This window comes from Martes martes, assembly GCF_963455335.1.
Source record: "Martes martes genome assembly, chromosome: 2".
Lineage (NCBI taxonomy): Eukaryota > Metazoa > Chordata > Mammalia > Carnivora > Mustelidae > Martes > Martes martes.
Window position 1 is genome coordinate 143176674 of NC_137889.1, and position 11604 is coordinate 143188277.

General features: G+C 52.3%; 1 protein-coding gene across 1 annotated transcript; it reads right to left on the reverse strand.

Annotated features, from left to right (window-relative positions):
- Window positions 1-3943: 3943 nt before the first annotated feature.
- Window positions 3944-5860, reverse strand: MRFAP1L2 (Morf4 family associated protein 1 like 2). The gene is made up of 2 exons (XM_080797635.1): window positions 5343-5860; window positions 3944-4611 (listed from the first exon to the last, which is right to left on the reverse strand). The coding sequence occupies exon 1, from the start codon at window positions 5703-5705 to the stop codon at window positions 5358-5360; it is 348 nt and encodes a 115-aa protein (XP_080653761.1). The 5' UTR covers window positions 5706-5860; the 3' UTR covers window positions 3944-4611; window positions 5343-5357.
- Window positions 5861-11604: the final 5744 nt, after the last annotated feature.

Here is an 11604-nt window from a genome sequence, read left to right on the forward strand (position 1 = left end):
AGGCTTCCTGGTTGGTGGGAAGCCTGCTTCTCTCTCTCCTTCTGCAGGCTACTCCTATTTGTGCCCTCTGTCAAATAAATAAATAAAATCTTTTAAAAAATGTTAAGGACACAGAAAGATTGAAAATAAAATGGTAAACAATCCCAAGGCAAACAGTAACCCACAACAAGCTGGGGTAGCTTACAACAGCAGACAGAAATGGTTACTCAGTTCTTGGGTGTCTACCTTCAGCTTGGGTCGTGATCCTGGAGTCCTGGGATTGAGTCCCACATTGGGCTCCCTGCTCAGTGGGGAGTCTGCTTCTCCCTCTCCCTCTGCTACTCACCCTGGTTGTGCTCACACACTCTCTCAAATAAATAAAATATTAAAAAAAAAAAGAAAGAAACAGTTACTGACAGAGTATCGCTACATAGGGATAAAAGCACCAATGCACTTACTCGCAGAGCATCCAACTGCCCAAAGAACCCACAGAACTCCGGGGAAAACCTGACAGTCTGTCAGCAGAGGGTGTTCTACAAGCCTCACCCCCACTGACCCCTCAAGCCCCTAAGAGGCCTGCTTTGTCAGGCAGGGGTTTTACGGGAGCATATTAAAGGAACTCCTCATCCGTCCTTCTCTGCGCCTTGGTGTGTAGGTGTGTAAAGTGTATACCACACACCTCTGCCTGTGGGGCTATGGAGTATGGGTGGGCATGTGGCACTTAGAGGATAGAGAGTAGGTGACCAGACAGGGCGCCCCAACCCTGGTTCAGGACGCCCTTGACTGCCCAAGAATTGCATCGTGGGTGTTGCCAGATGACCATAGGGAAGAAGACCGAAGATGGAGTTCATTTCTTGGTACCTTTCCCCAGTGGGAGAGAGTGTCTCAGGGCCTTTCTGGAACCCAGAGATCTTCCACTGTCTAAGCAGACTCGTCTACACACAGGACCCTCTTGTAAGTCCCAGCGTAGTCGGAGCTCCCCCTGAATTCCCTGAGCCTAGGGAAAGGCCTGATGCACCTTGCCGCGAGGGCCAGCACTGAAATTGTCTAAGGGCTGAGTGGTTACTTGAATTGGAGACAACTGGAATGTCAAGCCCCAAGGAAGCTCAAAGACAAGAGAGTGCAAAACTGTCATCTTCTGGAGGCCCAGACACAGTCGGCTGGAGTCACAGAGCCAGCTTCTCCTCCCGGGTGAGTTCCTGGGGACACCACACCCACTGTGTCCTCACCTGAACAATGAGGACGATAAAATGACCTCTCAAATTTGGGAAAATTAGATAATGATGTGAAGGGGCAAACCCCAAGTAGATTTTTCTAATACAGACTTTTATTTTCTCATTCCACACGTCCAAAGCACTGTCACTGGACAGGCTGTAGGAACTTGGCTGTGGGACAGCAAAATCTGGATCCAGGCACGCTGCGCTTTTGGTCCCTTGAGTGATTTTAGGGTTGGACCTGTTCCATCCCATTCGTATCCTAGAGACTGACTTTATTCCTCATGAGTTTGATGCAAGCAAAGTTATTGATACCAACTACCACTGGTTAGAAAAGGAAGCGGATTTTAAAATGGAAATAAAAGCACATTTGCCTTAATAGGAACAACACAAAGACAGGGACTCCCCAAGAATTCCCCCTCCCATTTTCACCCCTGGCCCTCTCCATCTGACACTGCTGCAGTCACCCACGGTCTTGCCTTGAGGGGACAGCCAGGACAGGGGCCTTGGAGGCTGGGGGTCCTGGGAGGGGTTACGCAGTCCTCAGCCCTGACAACCCGGCCCTGCCCGGCTGTACACACAGCACTCCTGGCATCATTTGTTGCTGAAGCCACAGCAAAACCTACAGGAACACCGCCCCCCCCCCCTTTCTTTCCACTGTGATGTCAATTATATTTTAGTTCAAAGACCACATAATATGATTTCTATGTTCTCTACAGGCACCCTTCTAACAAAGGACTACAGATCACAAGTAGGCAGAGGCAGGCAGAGAGAGAGGAGGAAGCAGGGTCCCTGCTGAGCAGAGAGCCTGATGCGGGGCTTGATCCCAGGACTCTAAGATCATGACCTGAGCCAAAGGCAGAGGCTCTAACCCACTGAGCCACCCAGGCGCCCCCACACTTGAAGTTTGAACAGCCCTGCTTTAGGGGCTCGGGACAGAGCTGGAAGCAGCCCCGGCTGTGACTCTAGTGAGTGGTAGGTCATTTTATTTTATTCACATTGTTTTGTTTTGTTTTTAAGATTTTATTTGTCAGAGAGAGAACACAAGCAGGTGGAGCAGGAGGCAGAGGGAGGAGGAGACTCCCCACTGAGCAAGAAGCCTGATGCAGGACTCAATCCCAGGACCCTGAGGTCATGACCTGAACCAAAGTCAGACGCCTAACCGACTGAGCCCCCCAGGTGCCCTGGGTAGGTCATTTTAAAAATTAAACAGTATCTTTCCTGTCACACATTTGGGAACCCTATTCCGAACACGGCGACACAAGCCCTGGTAGGAAGTACTTTATGGCACGTGCAGGCGCAGCCAGGAGCACAAACATGGCAGAGGCAGAAGCAGGGACTCACAGGATCAAGTTTAACCTCTTCTAGGTCATACACAGACTTCTACAACCATGCCCTCCCTCCCTGCCTCTCTGTGCCCTGCAAACACCCACAAATCCTATCATGTCCCATTTCGACCTCCTGAGAGACTCCCAGGGTTGGTTCCGAGATGCCCATTCCCTGTGCCTGGGGTGCCGTTCCGGTGGCTGAGCTCCAGCTTCTGGGCCCAGACTAAGAGTCGCTCGGTCCGAAAAGCTTTCCCACACTCCCCAATGCTCAGTGGACTCCCTCTTTAGTGCTCCTACTGCAGTACAAGCCAAGGGTACCTACATCTCCTTGTCTGCCGGCAGCAGGCCTGGGACCACAAATCACATTACTACTAGGACCACCTTACCCTTTCAAAACTGCCCCCGTGGGACACCTGGGTGGCTCAGTTGGTTTAGTGGCTGCCTTCGGCTCAGGTCATGATCCCAGGGTCTTGGGATCAAGTCCCACATCGGGCTCCTTGCTCAGTGGGGAGCCTGCTTCTCCCTCTGCCTCTGCCTGCCTCTCTCTCTGCCTGTGCTCACTCTCTCTGACAAATGAATAAATAAAATCTTCAAAAAAAAAACAAAAAAACAAAAACCTGCCCCCGTTTGGCGAATGACACGGCTAGCCTCAACAGGTGCTCAGGCCATGAGCCTCAGGACCACAGCTAGATTCTCGCACACTGGTGTCATCCCTTAGCAACACCTTCAGAACGTGGTCCACACGCCCGCCAGCCCCTGCAGGGACCACTGTGCCCCAAGCACCCCCAGCTGCTTGTGCCCTGCCTCCCCACCTCACCCTTGCTCCACCCCCAACTTCAATTCATTCCACACTTCTCTCTTTGCCCCAGTGTCGCTGTATCAGGTATGTCACCCAACCACCCTATATAAAACAGCAACCCCTCCCTCCCCAATAGTCCTTCTCTTTTTTCTACAGAACTCACCACTACCTGACACATACAGTTTTCTTCCTGCCTTGGCATGACGGGGCACTATTCTAAGCTTACAAATGTCAGATCCAAGTGTCGCACTTTGCCCACCGATGCACCCCAGCCATCTGCAGGCACCCGGCTTATGTGGCAAACCAAAGACCAGCACTGGGGGTGCTGTACTGTGATTTTACATTAGCAGAGCTGTCTTAATCCACTGATCATCTCTCCTGGAAATTCCTAGTGTCTGGCAGACTCTGGAGGGGCCCATGGTCACGGTGAATGCTAAATGACTGAATGAATTGCTCTGAAGGCAGAGGCCAGCCCAAATGCTTTCCTGAGGCTCCTTCCTGCTGTGTCTTCTCTCCTTTCCTGTTACAGTCCCTACAAACCCTCCTCTGGCCTCCAGGCTTTTGAGCACATTCCCACCGGACATTCATTTGACAAGAATGACAATCAAAGAGAAACTTTTATTCTGCAAAGAATTTATTCATCTCACCTTTTTCTGGCCAAGTCAATGGCTTTGATTATTTGCACAAATATTTGCTGGCTTTCAGCATTTGTTATTCCAGGCAACTGAACTTTATCAAAGAAAGCTAGAGCTCTGGTCTCAACCTGTGAGGACCAAGGCTGGATATCATCTCAGCCTGGAAGAAGCTTCCTGCTATCATTCTGGGGCCTGCCACGGTCAGACCCATGCTCCCCTCCCCAAACCCTCCAGGCCATGCACATGTCACAGGCAGCTGTGGCAGAGAAGCTCCTGAAATGCATGATTACATCAAAAAAGTGTGCCCCAAAGTCAGCCAATACACACAGCACCTAGAACTCAACCCTTATTCTAGGTTACTCACCAGACAGGTTACAAGATGTGCACCAGTTAACATGCCACAGAAAAATTACATTTCTGAAAAAAAGAAACAAGCAAACAAAAATGAAAAGAACACAACTCTCCTCCTTCGATCTGACAAGACTACAGAATCCGAAAATGCAGACGCCACCGCTCTCCATGCCCAACAACCCTCCAGGGGCTTCTCAATCTGATCCAAAGCAGCGGCATCCACATCCTTGGCCGGTCTGGGCTCTCCTTTCAGCAGCTGCAGCCAGGCAGTGTCTTCTGTCTTGCAGAACTCTGACCTCAAGCCTCTTCCAGGCATCCCCAGATTCCAGGAAGCATAAAAAAAAAAAAACAGCAAAGCACAAGAGTATACTTTGGAACTTTAAATAAACAGAATAAAATCACGATAACGAATATGACCGCAAAACAGCTTACAATCTAGGCCCTATTCCCTTAGGTAACAGTATTTATCTAAAAGCGGTCTTCTCAAAACTCAATGTACCTAATAATCGTAATCATATCTGCATACATAATACTGAAATCCTCTCCCCAGAATGATACTGGACATTTAGCATTTAACATGGTGAAAATGTAAGAACAGTACAGGAGAGAAAACGATCTTGGTTTCAGCCTCTCCAGTCCGTCCTCTTTACCAGCGGAACAGAGTCCATCGGCAGATAACCTGGAGTACAGTGGGGAAATTAACCACCACAATTTAAACCCCAAGACTCTCATATCCTGGAGTCAAACAGACCCAATCACCCGTGCAAAATTCTACCGCTTGCAGCTAGGTCATGGGCAACGCCGCACTCTCAGCACGTAGGGTTCCCGTCCTGCACTTCTGTCTCACGCACGTTGTGCACCTGTTACCTTCACAACGACGTACAAACCACTTGCTTCTAATTCCCAACCTAAGAGCGCCACCCTGTGTCTGCTCACCCCCCCCCCCCCCCCGCCCAGCGGGGCACAACGAGGCAAGGCGGCACGAATCCCCGTCCAGCGCGCTGCCCCCCGACGACCCCCGCCGCCCGGCACGTACCCGCCCCCGCGTCCTTCAGGAGCACCCGCAGCGGTCTATCTGCCGGTGGAGCTCTACGATCCTCCGCCCCACCAGCGCGGCCTCGGCGGCCTTCCTCTCCGCCTTCTCGCACAGCTGCAGCACCCGCTCCTCCGCCTCGCCGGCCGCACAGCGGCCGGGGCCCGGGACACCCTCGGCCGAGGTGTCCACCTCGCTCTGCAGCTCGTCCAGCAGGCTCGCCACCTCCAGCAGCGTCCGGCGGGCCCGCAGGTGCGCGCGCACGCGCTCGCGCTCGAGGGCGGCGACGTTCGGGCTCGCGGGGCTTGGGGTGCGGCCACAAGGCCGCTCGGGCTCCCGCCGCTCGTCCGCTTCCGCCGGCCGCATCGCGCCGCCCCCGCCCCCGCCCCCGCGGCCCGGTCACCGCCTCCGGGAGGCCGGCCGGCTGGCAGCGAACGCGGAGCCGCGGGCCGAGCTAGCCGTGACGAGCAACAGGTTGGCCCCACTCCGCGCCGCAGACACGGCGTCCAAGATGGGACCCCACCGTCCGCCAGAGCTGCGCTCACGTACGGCCCTTTTACGACACGGCGGGGCTCCCTTGCGGCCGCGCTGCGCCAACCCCGCTCCCGGCGTCGTCTGTACGTGCGGACAGCGCCCTCCCTGCGCTGGTGTGGGTTGAATCCTACTCCCTGGCTGGCGCTTACTGCCGGTTGCTTGAGCTACTTAACGTTCTGAATCCCAAGTCACCGGCTCGGTGGGCCCTGCTAGCATCCCTCTGCGTCCCGAGAACCGAGGTGGCGAGCTCGGCGTCGGGCTTCGGGACGCGCCCTGGCGGCCCTCCAACCCCCGCTGGCTCTGGGCTCGCGGGCGGTGGCTCTTCCACATAGGGATCCTTGCTCAGCGGGGAACTTGCTTCTCCTCTCCCTCTGCCTGCTGCTCCCCCTGCTTGTGCGCGCGCTCTCTCTCTCTCAAGCAAGCACGAATGGGGGGAGGGGCAGAGGGAGAGGAAGAAGGAGACTCCCCACTGAGCAGAGTCCAGTGAGGGTCTCCCTCCAAGGACCCTGAGATCATGACCTGAGCCAAAAGCAGACGCTTTTAACTGACTGTGCCACCCAGGCACCCCTGAGTATTTTTCTTTAGAAACTCGGGCCAGGGGTGCCTGGCTGGCTCTGTCGTGATCTCAGGGTTGTGAGTTCATGCCCCACGCTGGGCATGGAGCCTACTTAAAAACAAAACAAAACAAACTTTAGAAACTTGGGCCTGGAGTATCTTCTTCAGGAAGTGGTACTCATTCTCTTTGGACATCCAAAGCTTCTTCCATATCCCATTTTCACCTTGAAACTGTGTCCTGTTTTTCTGGATGTCACAGCACAAGACACAGATTTTAGAATATGTAAATCAGCCATCACTACAGCTACTTTTAATGTCACTGCCATATGCAAAAATGATGTTCCCCAAAGTTGCACATTTTACAGTCAAGATCACATTGCCATGACCAGCTGCGGACCACATTACGCCACATGAAGGATTCTGAAGGAAAGGGGTCTTTGTTACACAGCAGCAGAGAACCTGCAACCTGCAGAAAAGTGGAAAGAACATATACCTAATGGACTAGATAATCTTGCTAAGGAGATGTGAAGGCAGCGTCGTAGGTCGCCTGGATTCTTCTAGTTGTTGGTAGTAGAATGTAAGAGGAAGAAACAAGTGTTGCATATAAAAGAGCTGGGACTTGCTGGGTTTGCTGGGCATCTCATTCCCAGCCTCTCTGGATGGCAGATGGTGCTAACATAAAGGGAGGGCTCTGGACAGAGATCAAGTCCACGTTGCTATCAGGAAAACATGGTTTAAATATGAGACCCAAAGGCATGACTAGAAATGCTCTGTTAAAACCTTAGGAAGACTTATGGTGTTGTCTGATAGAGCCTTTCAAATACATAAAAGCCCGGCTGAGGATCTCAAAGACATGCCTCGTAGATGTCTTGCAAAGAGCAGGATCTCTAAGAATCCGAAGAACACTGTCCTTACAAATATCACTAAAATCCTGGGGTAGAGAAGGGCTTATCTCAGTGAGTTTTGTGGGTATGGCTTTCATGGGTATATTAATCAATTATGAATCAATAAGAAGCAGTGTTTCAAAAGGAACCATGTCAGTTTGAATTAAGGGAGACAGAGACTAAACAAAGTGAAAAGGGAATCTTAGAACCCCAAATTTTTGCAAGCAAGAAGCAGTTGGGGAAAACTACTCAGCTGCAATCCTGAGCTACATCTTCTGAAGAAAGGAAAGATAATTCAAAGGTTGGGGTAGAGAGTCCAGAGGGTGGAGCCAGATTCACAGAGAATTGTTCCCAGGCAGTAAGACTAGGCCCTGATAGAGGAACTGGAAACAGCCCAGCTGCGTCGCAGAAACTGCTACAGACTAGTGATTACTATATGCTTCCTCTTCCCCTCTTTCGGGTTGTGTCTGTAGCAGCTGGACGATGATGGTCCCACCAGGGCCCGGGGAGTGTATGGGACAGGTAGAGCATCTCACTGGTGCACAGGTCTGCATGTGGAGAAGCAGCACCGAGGAACTGACCTGGGGAGCCTTTTCTGTCCTTGGTTCTGATCCAGATGACAAGACCCTGGCCTCCCGACACAATGTGGTAAGACTTGGGACTTTTCAGGGAGGAAGAGTCTGAGTGTGGGGTTTCCCAGGTGTGGGGCGTGTGTGAACTGTTGTGGCCCAAGGATGGACTGTATTCTCTGAAGATGGCCACTACAGTATTTCTCGTCCCATGAGCTCTTCCAGAACCTTGCCCATTCCCTATCATGAGGAGGAATCTATGTCCCCTCTCCTGGAATCTGGATAGGGCTTTGTGGCCACCTAAGAGAGGATGGCTCAGGTGGTGCTATGTGACTCCTGGGACATGCAGCTTTAGAGCCCCAAGATCTCAAAAAATCTAATTACCCAGAGCCACCATAGTAGACAGACCATAGAGAGAGAGTCAAAGAGATGCCCAAGGGTCCCCAAGTTTCTAGTTTTCTGAGCCCAGTCACCAGACATGTGAAGTGAAGGAGAATTTGAGATGACTCCAGCTCTAGCCACCCCTGACAGCAATTCCACCAGACCCTGAGCCCCAAATGCTGAACTGAGTCTTCCAAATTCTTGACCTATTCAGTTTTTTAAAAAATGTTTATTTATTTATTTGATAGACAGAGATCACAAGTAGGCAGAGAGGCAGGCAGAGAGAGAGGAGGAAGCAGGCTCCCTGCCGAGCAGAGAGCCCGATGCGGGGCTCGATGCGGGGCTCGATCCCAGGACCCTGAGATCATGACCTGAGCCGAAGGCAGAGGCTTTAACCCACTGAGCCACCCAGGCGCCCCTTGACCTATTCAGTTTTAGAGCGATCAATTATGTAGCAAGAGATTATCAAAACAGAGTGCCAGAAACTGTTGTTTGGTGAAGGCTGATGTACCTTCTGCCACAAAGCTGACATTGTCTTCTGTGGCTGTGTAGCAGATTACCTACTTGGCAGCTTGAAAATAAAAACAAACCACCCACTTATTATCTCATGCTTTTAATGTCTGAAGTCCAGTGTGGCTAGAGTCTCTGCTCACTTAGGCCGGGCTACCTTCCTTTCTGGAGGCCCTGGGGAAGACACCATTCCCAAGCTCATTCAGGTTGTTGGCAGACTCCAGTTGCTTGGGTCTGCAGGACTGGGATCCTGTTTCCTGGACATGGGGCTGCCTCCATCTTTAAGCCAGCAACGTGCATGGGATGCTTTTTCTGCTTTGACTCTCTTGGAGTTCCTCTGAAGCTGTAGCTCTATGCTCTGAAGGGTCCACTGAATTTTACACTGGACCCATCTGGATAATTACATCTGCAAAGTCCTTTTTGCCTTGCAACATAACGTGTTTGTGGAAGTAACACCACGTGTGCAAATCATGGGAGCCAAAATTCTGACAGAATCTCTGACAACGAAAGCTGAACCTGAAGAACCCCAGGCAGTTAGGCCTTGGTTTCCCTCTGCCTAATTTGCTGGTGACCTGCCACCAATATAACTCAAAAGTCATACATCATGGTGTGTGACCTCAAACAGAAGCACAGTGTAATTGGGGAAGCCACTTCTTTCCATAGACTTGGCACATAAACGCCTCCATGTGGGAGTCTTTTAAATGCCCCTGACTTCTTTTCAAGCAAATCTGGATTATTAAAAAAAAGTGGGGGAGCGGGTGTCTGGGTGGCTCAGTCAGTTAAGTGTCTAACTCTTGGTTTTGGCTCAGGTCACGGTCTTAGGGTGGTGAGATCGACCCCCTCATCAGGCTCCGTGCTCAGCATGGAGTCTGCTGGAGAGTCTTCCTCTCCCTCTACCCCTCCCCTCCCATACTCTATCTCTAAAGAAATAAATCTTTATTACAAAAGCCAATCTGGAGTGATGGCACCTCTGTTCTACAGGTCTTACTGAGGCTCCCTTTTTCTCTTCATGTTCATTCACTATATTAAAAAGTTTTGTTACAGAAGAGATTTTTTTGTGCCCTCGGCTTCCCATTGTCCCCCACTTTGGGTGGAGGAGGGTGACTTTGTTAAGACATTGTGAAGGAGCTCACATTTCCTAGGGTTCAAGGAGAGTGGTGCTGGTGCTGAAGGAAGAGCGGGGGTGGGGGGCAGAAGGATCAAGGAAACAAGGGGGCCACAAGCAGGAGTGACCAACAGAGAACGGAATCCTCGTGCCCACCTGGGACAGACTCGGTAAAGACAAGATGCACCAGTGCCCCAGGGCCTCTGGGTGGTCCACAGACAGCAGGGCTGTCGCTCTGGAGATGGGCTGCACTTACCCACCCACTGGTTAGCCCACAGGAGTAACTGAGCAGTGCCTGTCAGGCCTGGAGCTAAACCAAGTGCCTGGGAATTCTGCACTATGAGGAAGGCACTGTGGATGGGAGAGCCCGCCCTGCAAAAGCTCACCGAACCTGCTGTGGGAGCAGAAAGCAGGAAAATGGCAAATGGCTTATGCAACCAGAAAGCTGGGAGTCTGTCCTCATCCGTGTTTTGGGTCATCGTCCCAGGAAATACTGGGGAAGGGGTTCATAAGAACAGTGGTGCATAAACCTGTATCATTCCATCACGAATCTCACAGAAAAGCTGGATTGATCCAGGAGAAGGGAAGGGGGCATTCCACGAAGGGCTGGCAAGAAGACACAGGGAGCCTAGAGGGTGGCAGAGCCAAGTGTATGGAGTGGGGGGCACTGCATCCTAAGACAGGCCGCAGCAGGCGCCCCTCAGCTGGTGTGGAGGTGGCCTGGCACAGGAGCTCAGGACTCTGGCTGAGGAGGGAAGGTGAGGAGGGGAGCTGGGGGGGATTTGGGCTGCCGACAGCCTGTGCTCCCCAGGGAAAGGATACAGTAGCGGGATGCCAGTGCTGTACCTTCCTGCTCACTGGCTTGAGAAACCTCAGGAGGTAAGAATTTGTGGGGAATGCCATGCTGCTGATCTGTTACCAGAGGCCACAAACCCCCTCAGTTCCATGAAGGATGGAGGGAGGCTTTGGAGCAGTGAGCCCAGGGAAGGACTCAGGGCTGGCCATGCTTCCCATGGCCTGAGAGCACCATGCCCTGCATGCGGGGCCTCCCTAGCACAGGGCACGGCCTCATGTCTCCCAGCTTAGGAAAAGAAGACCCTCTCTTGAACCTGTGCCTGTCCATCCCCATTTTTCAGGAGTTATACGTATGCACCATTTCCGCTTCTTACCCCCTTCAAGCTGGACTTGGTTGCACCTCTTGGCTGCACTGGAGTCTCTTGGGCAAGGACTGAAGCCCTCAACAAGCAACACAAGGCCGGTGTGACTGTAGAAAACTCCAGCAAAGGCAGGAGGCGATCAGACAGGGCAGAGGGCAGAGCACACAGGGTCAGCTGGCCGTGGAAGGCTTTGGTGGGTCAGGGGCAGGAAGCATCTCTCCTATGTGCATCTCCCCTTCTCAGGGACCTGTACCACCACCAGGCTAGAAGAACCAGTGATGGATCCCTTTCCCTGCTGCCCGCAGGCAGTCCAACAGTACCCTCTCCCAGCTCTTCCTCCCTGTGACCCTCATATCTGCTGGGAGCTGGTGTCGGGTTTCTCAGGGCCTCAGTGGGTTCTCTCCCCACAAAATCCTCCTGATATCCCACTCGCCCAGCCACTCTCTCCACCCCGGAGTCTCCAGGACCCCCAAAGTACAAATCACATGTCTCCTTTCAAGTGTCTGTTTGGCTTCATCCTCACATCATTCAGTTCTGCCCCTTCCCTGACCTAAAGCAGCTCAAACCTCT

Coding starts and splice junctions, on each gene's coding strand:
- MRFAP1L2 (XM_080797635.1), bottom strand. CDS start 5,705: ATGCGGCCGGCGGAAGCGGACGAGCGGCGGGAGCCCGAGCGGCCTTGT.